This window comes from Epinephelus fuscoguttatus, linkage group LG16 (assembly GCF_011397635.1).
Source record: "Epinephelus fuscoguttatus linkage group LG16, E.fuscoguttatus.final_Chr_v1".
Classification (NCBI taxonomy): Eukaryota; Metazoa; Chordata; class Actinopteri; order Perciformes; family Serranidae; genus Epinephelus; species Epinephelus fuscoguttatus.
In genome coordinates, this window is record NC_064767.1 from 24,515,459 (window position 1) to 24,531,376 (window position 15,918).

Consider the following 15,918-nt stretch of genomic DNA (forward strand, 5'->3'; position numbering starts at 1 on the left):
TAGCAAAAGCTAGCTGATATCACTCCTTTTTTTCAGCTTGTCTTGTTTCCTGTGGCCCTTTTTGGTGTTAAATAATGGAGAAGCACAGTACTATAACACTGAAGAGAAAACAAGCCTGGACAAGGAAACTGAAAAGAAATCTTTTATATAGTACATGTGATTACACTTGAAGACACCCAACAGTAGATCTAATAAACCCTTCATTTATTCACACTCTAAATGTTTCTTCCTCAAATGTGATAATCATATGTTGCATTTCAGTGTAAAAATCATCATTCCTTACAAAGGTTTACATTAATGTCTAGCAATAATTCCAGAGGAATACAATATTATAATTTATTGTCATAGAGCATGACAATGGGAAACAGTGCTAATGTATTCTATTGCAAAACAAAGAAAAGGCAGTGAAGTGGACTTCAACTGTATCTGCTCATACAGTATGTGCATGCTCGTCCTGCAGATGTCACTTACTATCCCCCTCAAGGTTAGTCCGGAACCAAATGCAAAAATATAAAAAGTCCTGTACTGTGCGTCAAGAGTTTGTCCAAAAAAACAAAAAAAACCCAAAACGTAGTCAGATGGGTAAAAGAAGGATAGTATTAAAGAGTCTCTGCAGCGGTCTGTGGTGGCACTGTAAAAAAATGGATCGCGAGCATGTGTGGTCGAGTGATGCTCATACATTCACAACAAGGCAGAGTTTCCAGCAGTTGCTTTACAAGGCGTGCGCCTCAGTCGCTCTCAGGTTCATCTCGGTTGTTAACTTGCCTCAGAAATGTGATCGATGGAAACAGATACAGTAAGACATTTTTTTCTGGACAATAAGCAGAGGTGGACAAATGGGAGTCATTTTCATGTGTCAGCACACCTCTCCTCAAGCCACAGTTATTTTCTCCAGGAAAACAAAATCAGTGATAATTGCCGCAGATTAGTTTGTGTGCATATTAGTCTAGAAAGTTTAATGTGACAGGAATTCTAAGGGAGGCTCAGTGATAGCTATTAAAGTTATTAAAGGGGTAGTTCCAAGTTTTCATGAAGCCTGTCTGTCTTATTATAAGCTGTTAGTGCTTTAACTCCATCCAAAGATTGATATACCTGAAGCATTATTTGTGAAAATGGGCCAGTTAATAGCTTCAACAGCAAATGAACAGTTAAAAAAACACATTTTACATTATCTGAATGACAATACATGTAAATACATGTATTACCTGTATTGCTTGGTTAATAAACTGTTTGCCGGCAGTCTTCTTGGCAACAGGAAATGAGAGGCAAGTGCTTTCTGGATGAAATGAAAGCACTCACACCTTTTGACAAGCAAATCTGAACAGTCTCATGCATTGAAAACTTATGCAATAGAGATACTGGTTTTAGATATTGCGTGACTTAACTGTGGGCCTGAGCAATGGGTGTCAGCATTGACAGAGTGGGAGTTTAGCCCCAGAAAAGCACATAACCACAGGGGGGACCAATCAGTGTGGTCAAAAAGGACTTGACCTCCTCTCTCAGGATGAATAAAGAGAGAGAGGCTTTGTGAAAAGCTTCTTCATCTCAGATTGATCCTCAGGCATCCAGACAGGTCCCTTCACACCAGATGAGCCCATTGGGTCCACAGCTCCAGGACATCCACGGCATGTGACACAGTTATATGTACAGTGAACAAAAGGCAGGTGTTTGTCATTAAGTTTACACCTGAGGGACGCCACAGTGGGCCTCCCTTTTGTCTTCAGGCATTCAGCATTTTAGGCATTCTTCTTTGGATCTCAAAGGTGTGTAAATGTGTACATGTTAAAGACAGCAAGTCCACACGGTGTTAGGCTTGCCTCAGAAAGTCTTTTTTTCTCTCAGAACTGAAAAATATCAGGCAAGTTGGCAAGTCTTTCCAGGCGCAAAGGATGTAGTGAGTCCATGGAATGATTAAGAGGTACAGCAAAATTAATAAATGACTCCATCAGTTTTACCTGATAATCTTTTGGGTAAGAGGGGTTACAATTGATGTTGTCCATGTCCATGCACCAACTCTGATAACTTCTGAGTGGAATGGAGGTCAAATAAATGATACACAATCTTGGCCTCCTGCATCTCCTCCCTTGACTGAAATGTTACAAATCAGAGGGCAGTCTGAAATACTTTTTCTACGCACGGAGCTTCATGAAAGAAAGGGCAGGTCACCAGGCAGGTCAAATATCCTGACATTGACATGGATAAGTGTTAATGTGTCTCCCTTCTCGTGTCTGTGTGAGTGTTTTTGCATGGTAATATTTCATGGAGTCAGTGTGCAAATGTGGACATGGAGGTCCTGGCTCTCCCTCTCCAGTTGAGCCCTGTGGTGGCGCCTGCTTCTCCACTGCCCTCTGCTGGTTCGTCTCGCTTGCGCAGTTTTGTGGCGAGCTGAATGATGCACTGGTCCCAGTCCTCGGGTAACAGCAGCATGAGGAAACCCAGGCAAATGATGAACACAGCAATGAGGCGCACTGTGTTGAAATGTATTTCACATGTGTAGAGGTCCACCACTGGAAAATTAGGAGGATGCATTAGTAATAGCATATGAATATGTTTGCAAATACTGTCATTAAGGCCTAGTCCACACCGACACAGGTATTTCTGTAAATGGGGTTTTCCTTCCTTCTTTCTCCAAAAATTCTGTCCACACACAGTTACAAAAAAAATCTCTGTCCAAATGAAAACTTTACAACACAACTGAAACACTGACATGAGCATGCCAAACCAACAGACAGCGATATAATCATAACCCTAAGCCACGCTTAGAAGAATTAGAAGAAGATATTGACACTCCTCCCACTCCTTTTCAAATGTGGAAATCAAAGTATCTGTACACATTATTTATAAATACTGCTCTCGCTCTCTCTGTCTGCTTGTTTGTATGTTCATGTCTTTTTTTAACGTTTGAAATAAATATCAATATCAATTTTAAAGACGTTGGCCAATCAGCAGCCTGAATAAAAGCTACTACTGGAAGGCTCTCTGGTGCAGTGACCTCTGTAACAGATTCTAACACCTCTGTTCCTCAATGGAGTGGAAGAGTAACTATATTTATGTATAAACATGTAACATGTCATCTTAGTGAGGTAAGAACCAGCACTAGTTTTCACTATGTCCGCCATTGCATGAAATATTGCTTTATTTGTGACGCCTCATAAAGGAGATAGCAGTGCACACCTGACATTAAAAGCCAAAAACTTAATTTTCCCTTTTACACTGCAACTCTGAGAAAACTGAGCATAGCGTTTTTTTCTGGCAGAACATGATGTCAAGCTCAGCTCACGTCCCAGCTAAATCAGCTGATCTCAAACAGCCAATCAACTGATGGAGCAGCTGATTGATGGAAGGGAGTCAGCTGGTAGATCACATGATTCCTTTTTATGAAACCAATTGCCGAATCTCATTCAGGGCGCCCTATTTAAACTGCTCTGGCCTGCCTACTGTTGCTGCTCCCTCTGCAAGCCACTTTGCAACCCACCTCCACCCCAGCTCCTCCTTTTCATGCTGTGTCTGACTTATCAATGTCATTTCTGTTTGTCATTGATGCTGCTCTGTTCTGTTCCTGGGGGGTCTTTGCTGCTGCTCTCCCTGCCTTAGGCTTTCCATGTAGGCGCATGGAAGGGCAGAAAGGTGTGCTCTCTCTGCCTTAGGCTTTCCACTTAGGTGCGTGGAAGAGGCTTTCTGTGTAGGCCCGAGGAAAGGCAGAGAAGCCCCAGAATAGAGCCATACAAATATAATACTGCAAATAAAAATATGAAAGTTTAATAAGAAAGTGTTCCTGTTTGAACAGAGTTTTTAGTGACCTAATGGCCCTGACACATCAAGCCTACTGTCTGCCATAAGAAAAGCAACAAGCGGCCAAAAAACAAGAGGTCATTAGAACAAAGCAAACATGTTATATTAAGTAATATTATTTTTTGGCAATGAGCTCTTCAGCAGAAACGGTTTGTGATTGTTTTATTATTCGCTAGCACACTGTAACTATCCTTTGTTCTTTCAACATCGAGTCGTGTTATTGATGTGCTAACTGGCTAACTAGTATCATGACAGTCTCCTGGTTTCCCTTTTTAAATTATGAATACAGACTACCACCACCTGCTGGTATGACAAATATATACAACACAGAACATACGTGCTGGTCGGCCATTGACTGTAGTCTCTGTGGTGTGTCCAACTGCAACTTTTTGGCTGAGATACAGGTAACATGAGGCAATGCCACAGTCTGCTTTCATCGCTGCTAGTTCTTTGATGTTGGTTTGGTGTGTCTGTGCCTTAAAAAGCAGTTTGCATGTGGACAAAAGGCCAAAACACATAAAAAAAAAGCTCTGTTTACAAAAATACTTGTGTCTGTGTGGACAAGGCTTAACTCACAAGAATTTATTGGATTGATGTAAACATAAATACACAAAGGGCGGTGTTAATCACCATGAATAATAAGTTTATCAAATAAAATGATTAATTATACAATGAGAGGGAAAACCAATTTGAAATTAAAATTCTATTCTTCATGAAATATAGATGATAACTTTTGGGGGAATTTTAATGCCATCAAATATTTAATGGCGACCAGATTGAAAAAGTTAGGTCTGGGAGAAAAGCCAAGAGACTTACTGGCATTTACAGGAACACTTAGGACAATGCCCAGGGAGATTAATGTTGGGTATGTTATCGCAATGCCAAAGTTCACCAAGACGTTGAAAGCTGTGGGGAGAGGAAAAGTCAGAGCAGCAGTAGACTGAACAATGAGAAGGAGAAACTACAAAACTTGTAAAATGAAATTCATTGGTTGCATAATTATCACATTATCGGGTATACACAATATTACATCATATATTATGTTTCCATACCAAACAGCAGGCCTGCAACACCACAGAGGTAAGCCCAGGGGATGTCTCCAGGTGAGCCAATGTACTCCACATGTGTAAAATAAAGGATGACCGGCACAAAGCTGATGAAAACAAAGTTGGCGCTCCCAACAATGCTCAGAAAGAGTGCAGCCTCTCCGAATTTGGCACTGCCCAGGACCATCTTGAAGAGCACCTGAGGACAAATAAGGAGGAGAGTGATTAATGCACAAAATCTGCCCCCTCAAGGAGCAGAGGAATATTGCAGAGGGGCACACCTGCCAAGTACCTGCCATGTTTCTAGCACAGGGCCGCTGCTGTCTGTTTATCACATTAGGCAGCGCAGACAGCAGGGCAGAGGAGACCAGAGCCCTGTCAAAATACAGCTATCTGCCCCGTAACCTCCTTGATCGGGACATCGCAGCCCGAGGCCAGCAACCAAACGCTCACATATCACACGCTTCTGTCAGCTGCTTCTTACATTTCATAATCTCCTGTCTTCTGCCACCTGGTTACATAAGTAGGAGGGAGCTAATCCAGGATTTCTTAAATAAGACAAGCATATTCATACATGTGTTTAGCTATTTTCTGTTCTACTGCAAATGAAGGTGTCACTACGAGGGAGGTTTATGGAAGGACAGCTTGGTAATGTTCTCCACAACTGATCAAATGCAAACAAACCTTGTAGAGGGCTGACATCGAAGCAGAGGCCACGACCAAAGTAATGCCGATGACTGAATGGCTGTGGAATCCATCAGCATAGGTCATCATTACAATGCCTGCTATGGCCAAGATAGCAGCTACTATCTGTGGAGAGAGAAGGGGGAACATCAGCGAATGAGGGACAGACAACACGCTGCTAGCAGCATGGTGATAAAGACAACCGAGCCTTTACTGCTGTGCAGGGACACAGCAGGCACACATGGCACATTGTTTTTCACTGCAGAAGCATCACAGGACAAGGCTTGTTGGCATAATTAATATGTGGGTTTTATTTTTATAGTCAGCAGACTGCATTTGGCATTTTTATTTTCCTGAATGTAGGTAAACACAAGCACTAAACACACTCAGAGGTGGAGTGTAACTAAGTACATTTCCTCAAGCACTAATTAAGCAATTTGTACTTTACTTGAATTTGCACTACATTTATAATATTGTACTTTTTACTCTAGGCTACTATTACTACGCTCTGTTTTTTATTTAGTTTCTTTACAGATTAAGATTTTACATGAAAAAACACTTCTTCCCTCTCCCATTAAATCCTCTGATAATATATAAAGGCGTTTCTACAAAACAAGTGCTTTTACTTTCAAAACTTACAATGCATTTGGTTTATGATACTTCTGTACTTTCACTTTTAACAGTATTTATTTATTTATTTTACTTTATTTCTTATTGAAATAATTTCTTTTTGATGAGAACAGAACAAACAAATTAAGGGACAACAAAACGGGTCATTGTAGGTCGGGTGAAATGCTGGACATTGTGAAAGACAGGAAATTTAAGAAAGCAGGGTTATACTGCAGTATCAAGGACTGTGGGTCGTTAATGTCCATGACTGACCTTTAAGATCATAGAGGTCCTTATGATTCATGCAAAGCCAGGGTATTTTTAAGGAGGGAGGGATCTAAAACTCATTCATAAGCTAAAGTCCAATCTGTTGGTCATAGTACAGAGGGAATTAAAAAACAAAGTTCTCCAGAACAAATGTATATAATAAAACCATCACTATAAATTCAAATAGGATTTTCATTTTTTCCAATATTTTTCAGTGGTATGTCTCAGAGGAAAAGTCAGCTGGACACTCTTTACTCGGCCATCTTTTTTAACTTTTGTTTTTAAAAGTGGGAGTTGTACTTGTAAAGGAGTATTTTTTTATTATGTACTGGTACTTAATTTAAGTTAAGGATCTGAGTACATCTTTCACCCACTGTACACACTCTGTTCTCAGATTCACGGCGCAAGTGCTTCAAACACAGGACAGGAAGCTTTTGCAGTGTTGGCCCGATTGTCTGACATTGATTTTCGTTACACTGCCATCATGTTTACAAACCAAATACTCCCCTCAATCCTCCACCCCTCAGGACCGCTCCCACTCCATGCATCTGCGATTATCACAGCTTCAAAAATCCACCAAACCATCTGTTTCCTGCTGCTCTCAATCAGCCTTGAAGAACCAAAACCTAAAGTTTTGATCTAAGTTTAATTACATCAACAGCATTTGTTCCTGCTATATGTTTGGGTGCATGTATGAGCGAGTGTGTGGCTGAGAAATGGCGATAAGGACAGGGAACAGTCCAGCTGAGTGGATTCCCTCTACATTAAAGAGGTGTCAGGAAGATAAATGAGCTGTGGGTTTTTGCCCGGACAAAGCCCTTGGGCACCTTTGGCAAAATGGCTCTTTCTGCACTGCAGGCTGGCTGTCAGTCACAGCTACACCTTTCATGATGGACTGTTTGCTTTCAGGATCAGCGACCCTGCATGTGTTAGTGTTTTAGTTACTTGAGATGTTTCAGCACAATGTAAGGGTCAGGGGAGGAAAAGCATTGCGATACCTGCACATTGAGTTGCTTATGTTATTATGGTGTCATCACTGCAGTATACGGATTAAACTGTGTCTAACTTCCCATACAACTGATAAATCAAAATGCAAGTTGCACATCAACCCGAAGGATGTTCAGTTTATTTCATGACCTTTTAACCTGTGTGGCTGTGACTCTGCCACCAACCTGAGCCATCTTTTTATGTACAATATATCCCTGAAACAACCTGCATCCCTGGTTAACAAGGATGATTGAGCATCCCCCATCTTTCTCTCTCCCCTGCTTTACTTTCATGACAAACTCGTCCAAGATCCCCTGCATTGCTGCAGACATCCAAACACTGCAATCCCCACTACCAAGCAAGAGGGAGGAAGAGAGAGAGAGAGAGAGAGAGAGGCTGGTGGTGTGAAAGAGAGAGAAGGAGGATTATTACAGTATTTGTCTCGTACTGAAGCCTTTCATCGCAGATAATGGGGGTGGGGAGCTGGGGCATGCACAAGGGAGAGATGGGGTGGTTGTGAAGTGTGTGAAGGAGGGAAAAAAAGGGGGGAAAGCCATTCTGCAGAGCGCAGGACGGCTGCAGATACGAAAGCATCTGAGGAGTGCAGTGGGAGGAGAGCGGGGAGATACCTCAATTCACAAAGCTAAACCCTCACTCCTCTGTTTCTCTCTCTTCATCCGGACCAAATCAGTGACAAACAACACAGAGACACGCACCAGGAGGCACGTTTGAATGACACAGCGTTTACTGGTGGGAAATCATGCTGTCACACAGGTAACACGCTGTCTACTCGACCATGCTTGTGTGTACAACTTGCACATTCAGCTGCATTTCAGTTGGAGCAACACAACACATTATTTACCTTCCTTGGGAGTTATGTACACAGAATGTTTTTTGTCATTATGAGTGAACTCTGGTGGACAATAGAGGTGATACATACACACCAGGGGCCTCATTAAAGAAAAATATCCTAACTGCTTGTCTTATCTAGGTTTCAAAGATAGGAAAAATCCTCCTATTACAGAAGCCATTCCTAAACCCATGGCTTTGTCCTGTCCTATCTCAAATGACCTCCTTTTGCCTTTAGGAAGCCTATCTTAACTTAAGAAATCCTAACTAGAACTGTAAATTTGATTCTTCAATCATTCATTGATGATTCATTCCCCCCAGCCTATCCCAGCTGACACTGGGTGAAAGACGGGGTACACCCTGAACAGGTCACCAGACTATCACAGGGCTGACACATAGAGACAGACAACTATTCACACTCACATTCACACCTACGGCCAATTTAGGGCCACCAATTAACCTGCATGTCTTTTGATTGTGGGAGGAAGCTGGAGTACCTGGAGAAAACCCATGCTGACACGGGGAGAACATGCAAACTCCATAGAGGAGGGCTCCCCCCACCCTGGGTTCAAACCCCCCACCTTAAGTTCAAACCAGGAGCCCTCTTACTGTGAGGCGACAGTGCCAACCAGTGCACCACCATGCACTTGTCTTATTATGCCTATATGTTTGATTACAATGTACTTGCAGACTACTCAACACGGACAAGTCATAAAAGTAGCTGTTCTCTCTTGTCATTGGCTAGATAGCCTGCTATCATGGACGAAGAGAGGGGCATTCAATTTCAGGTACAATGAGTCGGAGGCATCATGGTTGGTGAAGGATGTCAATCAAATTAACATTCAATGATCAATAATTTTAATATCAAATTATTTTGGATTAATTATTAATGAATTATCTTGGCAGTCAAGAAATGTAACGCATCATCATACAATATGAGTGGCCTTTCAATCAGCATAGTTTGGTCTACATGTTGTTCCCCATCTTCCTTGTCATATCCATACGGACCGAACAGCAGTGCTGCTGCAATTTTTGAATGCTGGACACGGTCTGTGCCTTTTTAGGATTCCTAACTTGGAAAATCCCAAAGTTGGGTTGGTTCTGTAATAGCTAAATTCCTATCCCAAGATACGATAGAATAAATAGACAGATTTTTTTTCTACTGTAAATGCAGTGGGGAAACATGTTTCTGTAATCCCCAAAATCCTAAATGTCATCCTAAACTGAGATCAGACAGGATTTCAGCCCTAGGAAGTTTCTGTAATGAGGCCCCAAGACACAATTTACATCCACACTTGATCATAAGCTCTCAGAGGAAAGAGTGGCCTTCTTTCTCTCCACCAAAGCAAAGAGAGACACCTAAAGGCAAGAGAAGGTCATCTTTTCATCCCATGTTATCCAACATACACCAGGACTTCTTCTGACATTTTGTTAAGTTACCTTGGACAGTACTGGCCTATCACAGTTATAATGCAAATAGAATCAGAAGCACATAACAAAGACAAAAACTGAGCGCAGCATTAGTTCAGGCAGGACACAATGTCAAGCTCAGCTCACATCCCAGCTACATCAGCTGATCTCAAGCTGGTGGAACAGGAGATTGATGGAAGGGAGTCAGCTGATAGATCACATGATTCCTTTCTATGAAACCAATTGCCAAATCTCATTCAGGGCACCCTGTTTAAACTGCTCTGGCCTTCCTACTATTGCTGTTTCCTCTGCAAGCTGTTTTGCAACCCGCCTCCTTTTCACGCTGTGTCTGACTTATCAATGTCACTTCTGTTTGTCATTGATGCTGCTCTGTTCTGTTCCTGGGGGGTCTTTGCTACTACTCTCCCTGTCTTAGGCTTTCCATGTAGGCGCATGGAAGGGCAGAGAGGTGTGCCTTCTTTGCCTCAGGCTTTCCTCATTTGAATGTGGAAGGGCAAAGACGTGTGCTTTCTCTGCCTTATGGCTTTTCATGTAAGCGCTTGGAAGGGTGGAGAGGTGTGCTCTCTCTGCCTTAGGCTTCCCACGTAGGCACGCAGAAGGGTGGAGAGGTGTGCTCTCTCCGCCTTAGGCTTTCCACATAGGTGCTTGTAGAGGCTTTCTTCGTAGGCCTAAGGAAAGGCAGAGAGGCCCCAGAACAGAGCCATACCGCCAAATATAATACTACAAATGGAAATAAAGTTTTCCTTGCCAAAAGTGTTCCTGACTGAAATAGCATTTTTGTCTTTGTCTATGTTAATGGTTGGCAGTTGTGACAGAATAAACCTGGGGGGGTGGCAAGGCGATTTACAGGATGGAAATATGAAAGAACATATAACTGCTACACAAAACTAAATATTTTCTTCTTTTCTCTAATCTTGGCTTTATTCTTGTAAAAAAAAAAGTATATTTTTGCCTCTTTAGGGCTCTGAACATGATCAAACTCAGTCAATCTAGGAAGGAAAATCCACTATTTAGTGAAACTACTCAATTAAATTACTTTAAATATAGATATTGGAATCGGCCTCAAGAGTGCAGTACCGGTCAACTCTAATCTGCTGAATTTCAGTTTGAGACGTGTGGTATTCAAGATAAAATAAGCACAATCTAACATCCAATTAAAAGATAATATCACTCCATATTGTAGTTTTCAAGAACCAAAAGCAACATTGATAATATGTAACCTTATACAGGCAGACATAAAAGCACATGGACACAAGCCCTGCAAAATGTCATTGCAGTACTGTATATCATTATTTACATGAAATTGTAGCAATTACATTATGCAAATGACTTTCCTTTAAAGGTTGCTTGTTATTCTGTTGTTTTTTACAGGTGAAAGTTGTCACTGGTGTGTAGCCTCGAGGGTAAATCATTGTTTTACTATTAACCTTGCTTTTTGTGAGCTGTTCTTTACTTAGACTTGTTTAAAGATGCTGCAAGGAACATTTACTCTAAGGATGTAAAAAACTGTAGACAACAAAGCTCACACACACATAGGCAGGCGGATGTACTCACCCTGACCCCCATGAAGCGGTCTCTAAGTACAATCCAAGACAGCAGGAAGACAAAGGCCTTGTTACAACAGAAGAGCGCTGACACGTCTGTTGTGTTGATCTTCCTGAGGGCCTGCAGGTACAGGTAGTTGGTGAGGATCCACAGCAGGCCAAAGGGAGCCACCTTAGTGAAAAACACCTTTGGTGTCAGTCCGTCATCCCCGAAAAACCTACAGCACTCCCTGTGAAGATGCATGATGCGGAGAGCACAGTGTCAGCATATTAAAAAATGTGGTATAGTTGATAAATGTTATTATGGTCTGGGACTTTTAATCAATATTTATGAACACAAACAGCTCTGTCGGAGCAAATGATACCAGAGAGACCAGGGACTCTAATCAGTGATGAGTGTGTGAAGTAATTCCCATTTTAACAGTTATATCTAATGAACTTTACATTGCAGTGCATGTGGGACCAAGAGAAATAAGTAAATATTTACAAATACAATCAGATCTGCCACAAGGCAGTAACATTAAATATTTCTGAGCTGTCTCTATTAATGAAACTCAAGTAGTTTATTTCCTCCTCAGGTGTTTTATATGATTTGTTTTTGCCTGTTTCTGCTCTAGAGTGTACAGACGAGGGCAATATCTACACAGATACAATGTAAAAGAAATTAAACTGAAATAGTACATTAAACAATGGATTATTAAAACAGACCTTACAGTCTGTGTGCACTTGTTCAGACTTTAGGCATGTGTGCTGTTTATATACATATGTTGAATATCAGTGTCAAATCATAGTCATACTTTCAAAGCAAAACTGAAACTGGTGGTCAATGATGAACATACAGTCTGGTGACATTTTGTTATCTTGAAAAAGTGATTCAACGTCAAGGGCTGTATGAAGCTTAACAGTATTGTGTGGATGTTTTTAGTGGATACTGTCACTAAATTACAGCTTGAGTCTGAATCCAGTGCCAACCTTCAAGGCTGAAAAATGTAGCTAATGTGGAGGTGCCAAAAACTGCAGTTCCTTGAATGGCCACTTGAGGCTGGCTACAAAAGCAAGTCAATCCTCAAAAAGCCCCATGTTAAAATGATCAACCTTTCAGCAGAAATAAACATGTTTACAGCCTTGTGCAAAAACTGGTTTTGGTCTCTATGACTGAGTTCCCTGTTCAGGACACTATATGAGGGTGGAATTTTTGTATAACTCTGTGGTTTAAGTTTTATTAAAGGAATACTTCACCCACACAATAACCATTTGTAAATTAATAAGTCATGCTGTGTTACCTTAAACTCGCAAAGACAAACTTTTTTTTTCCTTGCATGCTTCACAGAAAACTGCAAACATATTGATTTATTGATAGATTGGGGATCACATTTAACAACAGCATAATATATCAAAACATTTGTGCACAAACTCTCACATGACTCATGCTGTATAATCCAGTGCTCAAACACATCGATATGCATTTTCACTAAAAGTCTGGCTCTGAAGAGAGCATAGATAAGCTATACTTTCAGTTCAGTTTTAAATAGCCAAAGGTTTTAGTGAAAATGCATGTGTTTGGGAAGTACTAAGCTTATGACTGGGTAAGTGAGACTTGGACTATATTGCACAAGTCTGTAACCAAATGTTTTGATATAGTTTTGCTGTTGTTAAATGTGGTCCCCAATCAATCAATAAATCAATATGTTCAGTTTTCCTGGACGCATGAAAGAAAAGGTTTTCTTTACGAACTCAAGGTAACACAGCATGACTAATTATTTACAAATGGTCAATTTGTGAGTGAAATATTCCTTTAAGACTCCATAGCTCCACCCTCTCACCCAAATATGGTAACTTCTGGCTCCAAAAAGATGACAATGGCCAAAATGCTCGACCTGTCCGCAAACCAGTGGATGACGTCACGGTGGCTACATCCATTATTTTTATACAGTCTATGGATCGATCCGTGTCTAGAAGCATGTTTACCTACATACAAGAAGTTGTAGGTTTTCAAATGTGCAAAATGGATAAAAATGCCCTTAAAATAAATGCAGACAGTGTTAAGCTATTAGCCTGACAGTTAATGTGTCACACTCTATATAATGTGAGAGAGGAACCACAGCGTGCTATTATGTGACAGTATCAAAATACTTAATAATGATTCTCTCTGTTACTATGTTGTGAAATGTTCTCCTCAATAAGAGGTTACGTTGCATCACTCTGCTGTGATGCCAAGAAAAACTACACCACTCCCCCCTGACCTCCTCCCTCCCACTGTGTCAAAATATAACATTAATGCATTTTCAAGATGCTGACATTTTGACTGTGCTCTTGAGTTACACCGTTTACTCTGAAAGCTGCTGGCCCAGTGAAAGTGATGAAGCAGCAATAGCTGAGGAGTGGCAGGTAGCACATTTGTCAGAGCGTCCTGAGGAACAGCATTGTTGTGAATCGCCTGCAGAGAGCTGAGTCAGCACTAATCTCACACCCCCTTTGTAAACAAAATGATTCAGTGACAATCACATTAAAGTTTATCATCGTTCCATTACACCGGACACACTACCTTCGAATCCCATCCATCCAGTTTGTGGTTTGTTTTTGCAGTTCTGTTGCACTCGTGAGACCCGTAACCTGCATCGATTTTAGAAAGACTGCCAGCTTTACAACTGTGCCGAGGAAGGTATAGTGGAAACAGATTTTAAACCATCTAGCAGCTCTCAAAGCTCTCGACTGTTTCACTTTAAAGGGGACCTATTATGCTTATTTTTAGATTCATGGTTGTATGTTTGGTTTCTTCAAGAATATGTATACATGCTTTGATGTTAAAAACAACAACACTATTTTCCTCATACTGTCTGTGCTGGAACACCTGTTTTCATCATCTGTCCAAAATGCTCTGTTTAGCACCTGTCTCTTTAAGCCCTCCTCCCAAAAAAGTCCAGTCTGCTCTGATTAGTCAACTGCTGCAGCTCTGCACTCTTGGCCACTCTCTATGTCTCTGAACTGTCGTTGCAGCCCCGGGAATAAATGTAATGGAGTATGGTGGCACTTACCATGAAAAACTACCAATGGTGTGCGTAATGTAAACACTTGCAGTAGTGTACCTGGAGCAGATGACCATAATAAGAAATCTGTGACAAGCTGACGTCAGATTATCTCAAAAGCAGAAAAAATGTTGGAAACAAGAGTATTCAGAGCAGTCTGAAGCCTGAGATTTTTGCTTACTTTTGCATAGGTTTACCTCAGTATTTAAAAGCTTGGACATGTTTAATATGAACATCTGATAATGTAACATCATATTTATAAAGATATTTTCTGGGCAGTTTTGCCTTTAATTGATAGGAAAGTCAAGTGTGAAAGGGAGAGAGAGAGAGAGGGAATGACATGCAGCAAAGGGCCACAGGCTGGAGTCGAACCCGGGCTGCTGCGGCAAGAGCCTTGTATGTGGGGCGCCTGCTCTATCCACTAAGCCACCAACGCCCCAATAACATCATATTTATGACAGAAAATATACAAAAGCATAAAGGGCTCCCTTTCAAGGCACTGCATTTCAAATCAAGATATTTTAGATAAGCAAGTTGCTCTGGTATTGACCGCATCAAAATCAACAAGTGATGGCACAGAATTTATTTACAAGAAGGACCAGAGAATAAGGTCATTGTATGTATATATTATTGATTAAAAAAAATCCTTACTTTTCTTTCTGACCTTTTAACACCATCCTGTGGTGTTGCTCTGCAGATGGAGTTTGCTCAGTGAAGAAGCTCAACTGAGCTAAAGAAAAGCTCAGGAAAAAAGTAAGTAAGTAGTATAGTGCAAAGGTTAAAAATGAAAATCAAATGCTCAACTAATGACCGTATTTTCACAAACTAAAAGCTTGTTGTTTAAGGCTTTAATCATTTTAAAAATGCATTTTTAGAAAATTCTATTGTCATTTCAGTATTGTTGGTGTCCAGCAAAAAACTCACTGAGACAACTTGCTTTTACCCAGGCAACTTCTGAATTAATTCAAGGGACTTTTAGAAGGGTTTCATAATCAAACAAACTCTCTTAAACTAAGGAGAAGCAAGGATTCTTCATATTACAGTCAAACCATGAACATGCAGAATGTTTAGATGTGATTTATGAGGTGATTTATTTTATGTCTCTTGCAGCTACAGTATGTAAGTCAGATCTCTAGAGGGGATGCACAGATGAAGTGCAATAAAGAACATCTGCCTCTTACAGTATAATAGTCACATCTATGATGAGGGATGCCAGCTATTAACAATGTCAGGTCTTTGCCTCTACTTTAGTCTCCGTCTGATATAAAGAGACAGGACAGCTATTACAAAAGTCAGCTCTTGGTCTCTATTCTTCCGCATTGTCTGAGATTCACCAGCAGGTGCAATTTGAATAAACACAAAAGAAACAGAGTGATATTCGGAGCACATCATCTTCGGACAAGGAGTGGGAGCCCCAGATCCTTGTGTAAGCTCTCAATTAGGAAGAGTTACATCACAGAGGTGCATCAGAAATACATAGCTGATCCCCCCCAACTCATCCACCCACCCACCACTTCTTCCACATACTTCCCCCTTCTTTGTCTCTTTGTGCTAAAGTTGCACAGCAGGTAGCAGAGATAAGACTTTTGTGTAAAGACCATGCTGAATGGACTGTTTCCACTGTGAAAGCACCGCTAACACACTTAGGATTACACTGTTTGCTGCAGCAGCAACTAACGATGG

The 15,918-nt window shown here is 41.0% G+C and overlaps 1 protein-coding gene across 2 annotated transcripts in view; it reads right to left on the bottom strand.

Annotated features, from left to right (window-relative positions):
* Positions 1–277: 277 nt before the first annotated feature.
* The window catches only part of slc35f3b (solute carrier family 35 member F3b), a 64,708-nt gene continuing 49,067 nt past the window's right edge, over positions 278–15,918 (bottom strand). For both annotated transcript variants that reach the window (XM_049601121.1, XM_049601122.1), the window contains 5 exons: positions 11,220–11,439; positions 5,523–5,648; positions 4,845–5,037; positions 4,609–4,698; positions 278–2,507 (listed from right to left, as the gene is read on the bottom strand). In XM_049601121.1, coding sequence (XP_049457078.1) covers positions 2,266–2,507; positions 4,609–4,698; positions 4,845–5,037; positions 5,523–5,648; positions 11,220–11,439 — 871 coding nt within the window. In that variant the 3' untranslated portion in view covers positions 278–2,265. The remainder of the gene's footprint in view (positions 2,508–4,608; positions 4,699–4,844; positions 5,038–5,522; positions 5,649–11,219; positions 11,440–15,918) is intronic.